The sequence below is a fragment of the Lingula anatina genome, chromosome 1, assembly GCF_051362555.1.
Source record: "Lingula anatina isolate TDL-2025a chromosome 1, LinAna3.0, whole genome shotgun sequence".
NCBI classification, from domain to species: domain Eukaryota; kingdom Metazoa; phylum Brachiopoda; class Lingulata; order Lingulida; family Lingulidae; genus Lingula; species Lingula anatina.
This window is the reverse complement of record NC_141767.1, coordinates 42,461,409-42,474,186: the sequence shown is the minus strand read 5'-3', so window position 1 is coordinate 42,474,186 and position 12,778 is coordinate 42,461,409. Positions and strand designations below refer to the sequence as shown.

Here is a 12,778-nt window from a genome sequence, read left to right as displayed (position 1 = left end):
CTAATGTGTTATTTTAAGACATTGTATTAAGATGATTTACAACTCTTTGTTTCCAGTTGACTGTGACAATCATAACAGGCATTCCAGGCAGCTATAAAAGAAACCTATGCACTACTCTGGTGAACATGGCCAAAGATGGTCAAAAGTAAGTAAAAAAAAAAATAATAATAAATAAATAACATTACTGTGAGACATTTTATTGAGACAAATCTTAGCACCCCTTCAATTGTGTTAATCACTGGTCAGTTACAAACTATGTTGTGGTGTTTATTTTGCATGGAGGTATGTTGAGTTTTGTTGTAGATAGCTTGATATACTTCAATTGATTTAGCGTTGCAGTACCAGTGGTTTCATGCATATAAATTTTGTTTTGATAATGCTCTATTGAAATATGTATCAACTATGGAAATAGCTTGTTTAGAATTTCAGATGTATGCATATTATGCATATTACCTCTTAATTGCAGGTGGTTTGTTTTGCGTAGACCTGTAGACAACATAGACACTTTTGATCCCAAAGGGCTACAGGTGTCATTGTCACAACTCATCAAAGCATCCAAGAGAAAGAAGCAGAGCAAAAAATTACATATACTACTTGTGACGCCAGGGTGAATATAATTTATCTTTCAAATCTTTGATGTTCAAGTTATTTTGTTGTTTTTTTTTTTTGGTCTTGGCATATACAGGCAGATATGAAGTTAGATGTAAAGAAAATTAATTGTTTGATAGATTTCTAGATGGTATTTTATGTTTTAAAAGTCTATGAGTATTGTTATCAAGTGAAATGGTACAGTAGCCTGTAGATGTGACTAACTAACTCTCAGTGGTTTTGTATAATTTTTTTTTGTTTTACTACATTTCTCCAAAGAAAAAAATGCAAAGAAGCATGTAAGAAAGCTTGGATATGTTTTCTTGTTCAGGTTCACTGATATTGTGGATGTAATAACAGCCATTGGTTCCTCTGAAGATCCTGACATTCAGAGACATCTGAAGATAGGTAAGTAGATGTAGACTGGATCACTTTCTGCATGTGTGATATAGAGGATAACACTACACAGCTGGCCACTGTAATTTTTACAATTCTAAAATAAATATGGAACACAGGTATAAGAAATTTATCATCATCATCTTCATTATTGTTGTTGTTGTTTTATCTAGACTGATAAGAAACAGCCTGCAGTATTTGTTTAAATTTTAACCATCTCTGTAAAGATATTAGGGGATTTTGTTTTCAAAACAAAACTATGTCATCCCCACATTAACATTTGAAGTAAATAAAACTATAACTAGTCATTAGTTGATTCTACACTGTCAGTAACCCAGTGATATTTTCACACTGTATCTCTTTCTTCAGGTGCAGTAACAGCATGTGTGGACCCAATGAACATGTATATGGAAGACAGGTAAGCAGGCTTAGCCTACATAAAACACAGAAGTGGGCCACTACAGTTTTTGAGCTATGTAGATATCACCAACCTTTGTGGAGCTTGTTTGAAAATGCAACCATCTAATGCCATCTGATTTCTGTTGATATTTCAAATATTTGGCAGTTATCAAGTCATGCCAAACCTTACTAACTCTACAGTGTACAAAGTTAAAATTTCTATATTTAATTTCCCGTGAACATTTCAGATACACATTCCCCAAACTGTTGGACCAGTGTGCTGAGGGCTGGGTTAATAATGTTCTCTTTACCAGTAATCTGGACCTCAAGGTAAGATGACATATGATTTTTAACACAGAAAAGAATTTTTTTTTTATAATGGATAAAATTTTTCTTGTCAATATGACAAAACTTACCATCAACCCTATCTGTGCCAGTTACATAGCTTGTGTCAAGTAAACCATACAGTAGAGTCCCTCAAAAAGCACTTTGTGATTTGTGTTTTATTGTGATGTGGCTTTAGTTTCCTGTGGTTAAAATATCGTATGGATTCTCTTCAAAAATTGTCACATATTAACTGCTTTTTATCTTAGAATCCCTTCCTGGAGGAAGCCCAGAAGCTGATTAGAGCAGCTAATCCAGAGGTTGGCTTCATTCTTGCTGACAAGGGAGAGGTCACCAGGAGCACTGACCTTGACCTGATTTTGTCCGAGACTGCCTTTATGGAAAATGCAGCAAAAAGAGCCAGACATCTCTCTTGTCCAGGCTGGTAAGTGGAGGCCGCCAGCTTATATGTGTATTATAATCCATGTCAGGTACATGAGCCTCATTATATTCATGATAACTACAAGTTCCTGCTTCATTTCTGTTACTTAAATTATTTATTCATTCTGAGATGTTGGATATTTTGTCCTCAGGTCCTGTGGTCAGTTCAGTTCAGGCGCTGTAGTTCCTCCACTGACAGATCTGAGACTGCGCTTTACCCAGCCTCTGGAGAGACCAAAGTTTTTAGGGAGGCTGAAAGGTGATCCCAAGAGGTTTAACATAAAGGAAAAAAAGGGGGGGCAAGATAGTTTTTTAGCATTTTTTAGTCTTTTCATTCCTGCAAAGACATATGCCCAATGTGTTTTTTATCCATGTACATTTGTACTTTCAGAAATAATATGTTAGATGTGTAGAATTTAAGGTGTCTGGCTTCTCTAACACATTTCTGGGTTTTACTTCCTAGTCAATTTGGACATGCATTCGTGACTGAAGGCTAAAAAGGAAAAATTAAGTATGAATCTCTCATGCCTGGTTTTTGTTATTTCAGAACTCAAAAAGCATTTCAATAAGACTTCAAAAGCAGGCAATGTGTATTTTGTGAGAGGACTTCTACGTTTCTCAGGTAAAGAGCATATGAAAATGTATTTTCTTCGGTACAACCTTCACTTCTAGGGTTTGATCATGTTACATTGTCATTAAAATCAAATTAAATTAGTTTTTGCTCCATGTATGTATATAGATAGTTAAAAAAGTGTTCTAGTAGCAGCATATCTGTATATGTGCTGTTTTATACTAATACTGATGCCATAATATTTTTTTCATCGTCTTTTTATCTCTATTTGCAGATTCTGCCACACTCCTGGATGTAGAATACGTGACACTGAGTGGAGTTCTGGTCATCAACAATGCAGAGATGCAGACACCACCACCCTCAGCCAATGGTCCAGCTGGTAGTGAGAATGGACATGAGTACTGTCTGGTCTTTACTGGTCTGGACCTGGAGGAAGAGAAACTGAAGGACTGGATGAGAACTTGTGCCAAACAGGTAAAACACTGGTCATCTCAGGTGAAATGTCCAGTGAGTTGGGTTTTTAGTGTGGGAATACAAGGCAATATTAATGCTGATTTCTCTTTTTGAATATTAAAAAAACAGTGACAATACATTAAGGAAATTTTCAAATTTCTTGTGAAATATTGGTGAGAAACAGGAAAAAAGCCACCATTAGCCAGGCATGCACATCCCTTGACTGTGGCCCATTTTATCTGGCATAATACAGATTTTTTTTTAATTTCAGAAACCAGCCAAGAAGTCCCATGTCTCACAGGCTACTTTGACCAAAAATGAAGTGGCAAAAATCCATGTAAGTTTTATGGATGTCTTTGATGAAAGTGATTCTTGAGAAATACCTTAAATCAAGGTGCACTTGAGCAGTACTGTTGTTCACGATGAAAAGAAGAAATTCTCTTTTCATTTGGCAATTTCTTTTAAATACTTATACTGATTATACCATACTTAATATTTTTTACAAATGCTAATATCTACGAAAAAGATTTAAAAGTCTGGATTAAAGTCTTACTATGTACACAAAATGCCTGTTTCAGTGCCCAGTATTTACAAATTTTCTGAATTCCATATTTCCAGAAGGAGCATCATCTTGAGGCCCTGCCTCCAGGCTGGTTCTACAATGGTTCCCACTTTGTAAGTCTGGCTGGAGACAAGTCAGATACTCATCCCAGTATCCTTGCTTTACTTAATATATTCAGTAATTGCATGATCTTGTGCACATTTAAAATAACCCATTGCCTCTCTTGATCAAACAGTTATTCTGCATAAGCATCACAGGGTGACTCCTGCTTGTGCCATCATGATCATACAATTCTTAGATCAAGCACATGTAATAATTTCTTTTACTTTAAAATATCTTCATAACTATAAAATGTGCTATGCCATACTGAGTTTTTCATGCTGTCATTGAGAGGGACATTGAGAATTTGCCACTGATAAATAAATTCCAAATCTGTTTAATTGGCATGTGGTAGTTAGTTTAAAAATTCTGCCTCTAATACTGTAGCCAGCTTGATACCAATGAGTAAGTAATATTAATTGATTTGAGGCTTGTCATGATAGCAGTATGATACACTCTGAATATGCTGGCCCATAGAGTCATCAATATTTTATCAGTTGAAAATAGTTGCCACTGCAGTCGTGGTTGGTACATTTGATTATATTTTTTAAATGAAGAACATTCCTTGACAGACTTCAGACATGGATGAATTCATTGCAAATTATATTAAACAGACCAATGAAGAGATTGACAAGTACAATGCTAAAATTGATGCCATGAATATCAAAGATTTATTTCCCTGAGAAGAGAAAAGGAGGTATTGAAACAAGCAAGGGGGAAAATAATGAAGATTGTCAAAGATTTGACTGAAACTGGTTTCTTTACAAAGTAACTGATGATGCCAGGGATGAATTATTTTGCATACAACACTCTGTTTCTTTAATTGTTGGTGTAATGTTGAAAGTGTTCCATGTTTTTAGGGAAAAGAGACTCCTGTGTTTTTTGACATGTTGGGAAGTTGGCAGTTATACTGTGTTGTTTCACATATTTGTATCTTATGATTACAAATGTATGTATGGTAATATGTTCATTTTGCTGGTCTTGAACAGCACTCATGAAGGATGCCCCCCCCCCCCCAAAAAAAAAAATAAATAAATAAATAAATAAATGCAGGCAAAAAAAGAGGGAAAGAAATATATAAACAAATAAATTGACCATGATATTGGCAGTGTAAGACAGAATTGGATGATTTGATTTGATTTTAAACTTCCTCTGAGTGAATTTAAGATCTGTTTTCTATGTTTCTGCATCGTTTCTAGTTGCACTTTTGTACTAGTTACGACTTTCATGTTCTAAGACAAAAGGTATGATTCTGTTCGTATGCATTAGTTTGGCAGTATTTAAAATATTGTAATGTTCAGATATCTGTAAAATTATGAGTTATCCTAAACATAAGGGACAGAGTCTTACTTTCCTCCCAGCTTCATACTAAGTCTTGTAAAGTATTAGCATTTAATAAGGTTTACCTTGAGTGCATAGTCCTCTCATTTCTGTGATACTGTAGTTTGATCCATTTTAATAGGCATTTCTACATGTAAATGTTATTTTTCTAAGATTGTTTTTACTGTAGCATTGAGTTAGGAATTTAACATTATTTTAATTTATGGTGAGATGACTTTGATTTGCAGTGCTACAATACATATTCTGCTTCGTCCTGGCAGAGAATGAAGGGTGATGTGTTAGTTTTGCATCTTTTGCCAAATTCAAGACAAGGTTTATTTTTTGGTAAAAAAGGTAATATTTTGGTACTGTAACTATCTAAGCAAATGTTGGGTTCTTGGGTGGTTATCCTTTAAAGTGAACATGATGCTTATTCAATCAAATTTATCATGAGTGTGGTTAAATGCCCTGTTCTTGTTACAATGTTTGAATAGTTTATACAAAAATTGCAAAGAGTAATGTTACTGCTTCTGTATTTTAACTGGTTCACATTAAGCAAAACAATGTATCAATAATTTTGTCACAGTTGGAATTATAGATTTTAAATGTTTTAGTATTAGGTGATTTGAGATTCATGCAGTTGGTGATTAAATAAATAAAGCATAATATCAGATTGCTGCACCATTTCTTTTTGAGGGAATTTTTTAGTTTTATGTGCACCCTGAAAATCAGGGAAATAACAGTGATGGCCATTAGACAATCCCAGCTTCGGCATGGCAGTTTAGAGGTGAATTGCCACAATTACTCTGAACCTCAGGGTGTTTGTTAGGGCACATTCAGATTCAAAAATCGCACTGGCTGCAACTCTGCAGGGGACTTCCACTAAAGTGCAATCAGCGGAATCAGCTTAATCAGCACAAAATAGTTAATTACTTCCTAGCTGCACGAGGAAACATGTCAGAAAATAAAGCTGACTCCACTGATTACACTTTATCAAACACCCCCTGCAGAGTTAGACTGATCCAGCTAGTAAGATGTGATAATCTGAATGCAGTCTTAGATTCGTCTGTGAGATAAAGGTTTGACATTTGGTCAGACACAAGTGAAAGTGGTTATTATCTGGTTGAGAGACAAGTAGCCCTGCATACAGCTTAATAGCCCAAACATTTGAGGAGTTGAGGACTTCAAATGGGCTCTTATCCCTCCACATCTTTCAGGGTGCATACACATTAATATTGTACACTAGACTGTAGCTTCACTGGGACATGGCTTGTAGTTTTAAACATTTGTAAACAAAATGACAAAGCAAAGTCACAACTGAAAAAGAAATGTGCTTCTTAAAAAAGTAATTAATCTGTTATGTCATTATTAAGGTGTCTTATATGCACAATTTTTTCATGTTCACGTCTGTATTACATATGTTGTCATATAATATGCCTTGGCACCCACAATCAGTTATACAAGGATTATTCCGGTCAGGATTCCCATTAGGGAAATCAGCATTGTTCACACTCCCTTAATAAATGGTACCTCCTGGTGGCCTACAAAAAAAAAAAAAAAAAAAAAAAAAAACTATGATTTTTACTATTGATTCTGGTGAGTGGTTAACCACATGCAGTATTGACTAAATTATATGTTTTGAAAAGTACCATTGTCCTGTCATAGTGATTTTATATGTGATTGTACAAGATGAAGCAGAAAAGTTGGCTTGATGAGACAACAATGCATGACCAGACTGCAAACTCATTACAAATGGCTACAGGCAGGTATGGCAATCACCAGTTTTATTGATGAAAAAGAAAACATTGGGGCTTGGATCATAACAGTAGAACAACACGGTAGGGTTAATTAATACATGCACCAAACTGGAAGCAGCAGACGTTAATTGAAACTTGAATTGGATCCAGGGCAAGGTGAAAGTGATTTTGTAGATATACACCTGTCATCCCCCATGAGTCAGCCTCTGCAGTCTTTTTGTCATGAGCACATCTCATTAGCCACACGTCAAGGGGATGCGCCGGTTTACCTGAAGATTAAGATCCACTACTTCTTCTTGTTCCATTTAATTCAGTTCAGTGGAGCACAGTGACTGAATAATGGACAAATATTGATTGCAGGTACTTGTTCTTTTATTTATTTATGAAAATGGTTTGGAAAATTGTTTCATGGAGGTGTATAACACAACAGGAAAAAGTTACTTTTACACGGCTTGGCTTTCTGACTGGTGAACAAATGTGAAGCTCTTGTTAGACTGTGAAATATGAGTCTGTGTAAATTTAGGGTTTTCTGTATTCAGAATAAGTGTCAGATTTTTCATAAGAAAATGGGGAAAAAATGGGATTCCTTTGTTCTGATAGTGTTAAAAGAAAGAAATATATGACGCTGCCCCTTGGGTTAATTGCTACACCCAGTTACTGACAAGAAAATTACTGGTTATCAATCGAAAAATCCAGTTTATATGTTGTCCATCTTAATCTCATATAGCCTTGTGGCATTGACATGCTCACCTAATATTAAAAAGCCCTTTTCTATATCAAAACCTGTCAAAGGACTAGACTAAAGCTGTAGGTTGTCTTTTAAAAATACATAATCTCATATTATGTGCTTTATAAAAAATTATATATGTAAATGGCAGTTTGAGGAGAATTATTAGTATTATCAGTATGTCGAGTTTAAATGTACTAAATTAAGAAGTGAAGTTCTGCCAGGTTCAGTGGGAAGCACTATATCACAGGACATTATATTTATTTGTGGTCTAATACACACCTTCAACTGTCAGTGGGAATTAAAATTCACTGCATGGCCACTGAAGATGATAGAGATACCATGCACAAGAAATGACAGGCATTAGAAAACTGTGATTGCATCTTAAGCACTTCCCTGGGTTTCACATTAATGAGGAAAGTTGAAACGGCAACATGCAAATTTTACTATAAGTAAAAGCTGATTAAGTAATATGGTAATGACTTGATCTTTTCAATGGGAAAAATTTATCATCTTACAGATACATTTAATTTTGGAATCATAAAATCATATTTCTATATAGCATCTGTGGTGCTTTTACTGTATAGAATAAAACTGTTGGGTAGCTTGCTTTTGTTAATGCATCACATCAGTAAAATTTGCAATTTTTTTCATTAAAAAGATTGAGACATTACATTTAAGTTTTTTAATATCAAATATCCTATACATAAGGATTTTTCTTCCAATCCACATACATTATATACCAATTTGTATGATATTACATTTATGTTATTCATCATCATTCCTCTTCGTCCCGTGTGGGACATAAGGCCACATTTAAGTTATTACTCGGCTGTTAATTATTTAGATTTTGTGTCATACAGGTCAAGAAATACACAGTTGTCATAACTGCTACTGTTCAATATTTTTAAATTTAGGTGAACAAGGAAATATTAATGGAAAATAGACCACCATTTCTCATTATAAATTTTGTGTCCTCAACACACACACACACACACACACACACACACACACTCTGAAGGAAAAGGGTGGATAGCTGTTGTGAGTGTGAACTTCTGTTGCTCACTATACCAGTACAAATCTGCGAATAATGTCCCCACTGCCATTCTTCTCTTTTTCAGACACCTTTACAATATGGGTAATTTGAAGTCCAAAATTTTGAAGAGGGACAAAGAAAGGCAAAATGCTAAAAACAAAGGCAAAGAACTGGTTGAGGCTGCAGCCAATGGACGTTTATCAGACCTTGACATTATAGTCCAGGATGAAGAATACAAGGATGCTGTCTGTGGCAAAGATGGATTCACAGCTTTACTTTTGGCTTCATCAAAAGGTTATGCTGACTGTGTTCTCCATCTTCTTCAAGCTGGGGTTAACTTTAGATATAATGCAGAATGGTCAGATACCACCCCCATGATCATGGCAGCAGAGCAGGGGCATGAGGTTTGCCTTCAAATGCTAGTCCAGGCAGGAGCTGATGTAAATGAAGGGAATAAAACAGGACAGATGCCATTACACCAAGCTGTGACAGCAGGAGCATTAGAGTGTGCAGAAATCCTCCTTAGCAATGGTGCAGACTTGAACAGCAGAGATGCCAAAGGAGAAATGGCACTTCATATTGCTGCTAGAAATGACTTTGATCAAATTGTTGAACTGTTAATAGATCACTACGGAGCTGACATAAATGCGCAGGATAAGGATGGGGCCACTCCACTGCATGCTGCGTGTGATGCTGGGGGTTATGAGTGTGTAGAATTACTCCTCCATCATAAAGCCAAATATGGCATTGTGGACAACAATGGCACCACCCCACTGTTCCGAGCTTTAGAAGCTGGCAAGATTAGTATTGCCTTTCTACTGATGAAGGAAATATTTGATGTAGAACTCCCTAATGGCTTGCTAGTGTGTGAAAATCCCTTTGGGGTTCTATTTCACATCGTAGAACATGTCCTGAAAACACAATTTTCAGATGAACTCCATGTTATCTTGAACCATCTTCTTTTCTACCACGAAATAGATCCGGAGTCATTACGCTGCATTATTGTCCCGGTCATAAAATCCATAGATGTTACAGCCCTTAATCACTTCTACTCAGATAGCTGGCCCAAAATATTTTGCAGCCTTGTCATAAACAGATTCTTTTTCATCATCAAAACTCTGACAGTGGCTGGACAGGAGTGGCTGGGCCAGGAGATGCACTTTCTGCAGAGTAACAGTCCTGGGTTATACCGCTGGGTGCTGGCACACCAGGAAGGCATCCCCAGTCTCCAACACCTCACCCGTCTTCACATTCGCAGGCAACTGGGCTGTAACATAGGCTTTGGTGTGACAAAACTCCCACTGGAGCAGCACCTTAGAGACTACATCATGTTGAAAGAATGCGATATGTTCTGATATTTTAAACATAAAATTGGACTCTAAGTGACAGGGCTAGCTGGGTCTGGACTAGCTTGTTTTTAACTGTTGTGCTGCCTTCTGTACATTGTCAAGAGATTTTAAGTGCTTTACTTTGCTTAACTTTGATTTGAGGTACCGTCTCTTCAGCATTGGAGTGAAACAATTGCATTTTGTATCCATAACAAAATTCAGGGTTCATATTTAAGTATGATCTCCTTTGAGGCAGAAAAAAAAGGAAGTTGTACCTGGTTACTGATCAGTAAAAAAATGAGAAATAATGAAGACTTGAGGCACAAGGTACCTACAAGTCACGCACTACTATTGTATGTCTGTATAATCAGTTTTTTTATCACGTAGAATTTCAATGACACACACATAATAAGTTTTTAGGATCACTTCTGTAATGAAGAACCCATTACCAGTCTGTGCTTTGTTAATTCCATTTAAGGCCCTGCCTTTAATCAAGGTGCATCCCTAGGTAGATGTGGGGTAAAACTGACAGTTCATCAAAGGGATATTTGGACCAGAGAAATTACCTTACCCCACCTCAACCTGGGTATGCACCTTAATTGAAGGCAGGCAACATGATTTAGGGGTGGAGGTTAAACAACTGACAGTTGATCAAAGCTATATCTGGATGATGGAGATTTATCTGTGTACCCCACTTCTACCTGAGATGCATTTTGATTTCTAGTAAAGGCATGCACAATTTTTCTCAATATCACATGTTCGTTAGAAAGGGGGGGGGGGGGGGGGGGATAGCTCTTCTGAAATTTTTTTCAACTGCACATGAAGTAGTAATTTCATGCTCTGCACCGATCCTTGTGCAATATAAAACAAACATCAACAGTGAAACTTGATATCATTTTATTCTATCATCCAACAACCACAAGGTCCATACATATGGAAATAAAGCAACCATTTAATAATTAATGTTCTCTGAAATGAGGACTTCAATCAAATTCAACTACAAAAGAAAACTTCAGTTGTCAAATTCTATTAGGTGCACAAACCAACCACGTGTCTTGTTTTTCACTGTTGTGGTGCCATTTCAGATGTGATTCAGCAATCGTGCCATACAGGTGTTCTTAACATTGTCATTCTACTAGCAATCTAATGTGTTAACTTCAAGTCTAACTGACATTGTAACAGATGTACCATTCCCAGTAAAGTCCAATCTATGTTATTAGCATATGCTTGATGTTGTCTGGAGGGTTGGGGTTCTTGGGTGTTACAGTACATTCCTTTGCTAAGTTCATCATTGCGACTGTAATTTGAAGAAAGACATGATTTTGAATGTTTTTGTTTTCCTTATATTCATAAAATATCCTTTTCATAATGATATTGTCTAACTTAAATATTTTTTAACATGCTGTTTAAAGTATAATTTCACTACAAGTGTATTTCCAAGTACATCAGTGAACAAATTTTACAACTGTTAAGGAAAAAAAGAATATCTTACTCCAATCTTCCCTTTGTTTCTGAAGCTGAAGCTGTGCCTTCCTCGCTTGAAGCCGTGGTTTTTCATAAGCCATAATTTTTGCTTCTTTTTTCAATAAATAATCTGCAAAAGTAAAAATATCCACTGAGACTATTCAGAACAATCCCAGGTTTCAAAATAACTTTCTTTTACTCATCAATGAATGAAAAGTCAGATAAACATCAAGTCTCCAGTGCTCAGCTTTGATACATCTTTTCACTTCAAACTCTTATAAATCATTCATTTTTCTGAACTTAACTAATGTGCATATTTACTGAAATAAATGAAGACTTTCTTTTTCTTTTTAATATTATACATTTGAACCACATGTGGTAGTAAGTTTCATTCAAAACTGTAAGTGATAATTTACTTACTATGGCGCATATAACCATAAGTTATTCCTAATAATAAGGCAGCATATCTTCCAAACTGTTAAAAAAAACATAATAATAATAACTAAATCCATTTATCAAAAAAAAACCAAGTCTTATCTGGGTAAATCATGGCAGACTTAATCTCCATGTCTATGATTTCACTGATATAATTTTCACTGATATAACAACAATCCACTATCATACAACAATCCCTGAACAAAATGGAACCAAAATCTCGGTGAAAAAGAACTGCTTATAGTTAAAAGTTACAACTGAATTTGAAAACTGTAACTTATAATGCTCATTCAATGATAGTAGTTAAACATAAAGGCCAATTTTGTAAAATGCCCATATTATGATATTATGAACGTGAAGCTGATTTCTAATGAAATTACCAGTAGTTTTATAGGTTAAACTATCAGTATCAGAGCTACGATGCAGATCTTAAAACTCAAGACTTGCTAATGCAATAAACCCTGAAAAATATAATGTCATCGTAAAAGTTATAATCAGTAAAAACTCAAAAATACTTTGTTAAGGAATTCTTACCTTAATTGTTGGGGAAATTGACTTTGGAGCCGGCAATGGCGGTTTTTGGTAGGTAAGTTTCTGGGCCGTGTACTGCTTCGCCATCTTGGGTCCGCTCCAGCTTCAGTACAGTCTCGTTTCGAGTAAAACAAGCATTCATTACTGTATAGGGCGCCTTGGTAAAAGCGAATCCGAGGCTTTATTTCGGAAAAAGACATTCATACCCAAATCCCAGCATGCTGTAATATTCTTTTTTATAATGTTTTTTTTATCTATTGAAACTCACTGTTTGGGCACAAAATACTTTTCTAAACCAAATCCGATATGATAAATATGATAACAATGTAGATAGACAGCCTATGTCC

At 35.7% G+C, this 12,778-nt stretch overlaps 3 protein-coding genes across 3 annotated transcripts in view; 2 read left to right on the top strand and 1 right to left on the bottom strand.

The window, feature by feature from the left end:
- Positions 1 to 5,837, top strand: part of LOC106179872 (dynein axonemal assembly factor 9-like) — a 34,029-nt gene extending 28,192 nt beyond the window's left edge. Inside the window, exons 26-37 of the mRNA XM_087001074.1 lie at positions 57 to 145; positions 467 to 607; positions 920 to 996; positions 1,354 to 1,402; positions 1,632 to 1,713; positions 1,977 to 2,152; positions 2,301 to 2,407; positions 2,696 to 2,770; positions 2,994 to 3,193; positions 3,444 to 3,509; positions 3,791 to 3,884; positions 4,413 to 5,837. Of these exons, the coding sequence (XP_086857200.1) occupies positions 57 to 145; positions 467 to 607; positions 920 to 996; positions 1,354 to 1,402; positions 1,632 to 1,713; positions 1,977 to 2,152; positions 2,301 to 2,407; positions 2,696 to 2,770; positions 2,994 to 3,193; positions 3,444 to 3,509; positions 3,791 to 3,884; positions 4,413 to 4,516 (1,260 nt within the window). The 3' untranslated portion in view covers positions 4,517 to 5,837. The remainder of the gene's footprint in view (positions 1 to 56; positions 146 to 466; positions 608 to 919; positions 997 to 1,353; positions 1,403 to 1,631; positions 1,714 to 1,976; positions 2,153 to 2,300; positions 2,408 to 2,695; positions 2,771 to 2,993; positions 3,194 to 3,443; positions 3,510 to 3,790; positions 3,885 to 4,412) is intronic.
- Positions 5,838 to 6,006: 169 nt separating this feature from the next.
- On the top strand, positions 6,007 to 11,824 carry LOC106153594 (uncharacterized). Its single transcript, XM_013527578.2, has 2 exons — positions 6,007 to 7,270; positions 8,759 to 11,824. The coding sequence occupies exon 2, from the start codon at positions 8,772 to 8,774 to the stop codon at positions 10,026 to 10,028; it is 1,257 nt and encodes a 418-aa protein (XP_013383032.2). The 5' UTR covers positions 6,007 to 7,270; positions 8,759 to 8,771; the 3' UTR covers positions 10,029 to 11,824.
- Positions 10,882 to 12,617, bottom strand: LOC106153598 (uncharacterized). Its single transcript, XM_013527590.3, has 4 exons — positions 12,435 to 12,617; positions 11,886 to 11,940; positions 11,494 to 11,595; positions 10,882 to 11,298 (listed from the first exon to the last, which is right to left on the bottom strand). The coding sequence occupies exons 1-4, from the start codon at positions 12,516 to 12,518 to the stop codon at positions 11,210 to 11,212; spliced, it is 330 nt and encodes a 109-aa protein (XP_013383044.1). The 5' UTR covers positions 12,519 to 12,617; the 3' UTR covers positions 10,882 to 11,209.
- Positions 12,618 to 12,778: the final 161 nt, after the last annotated feature.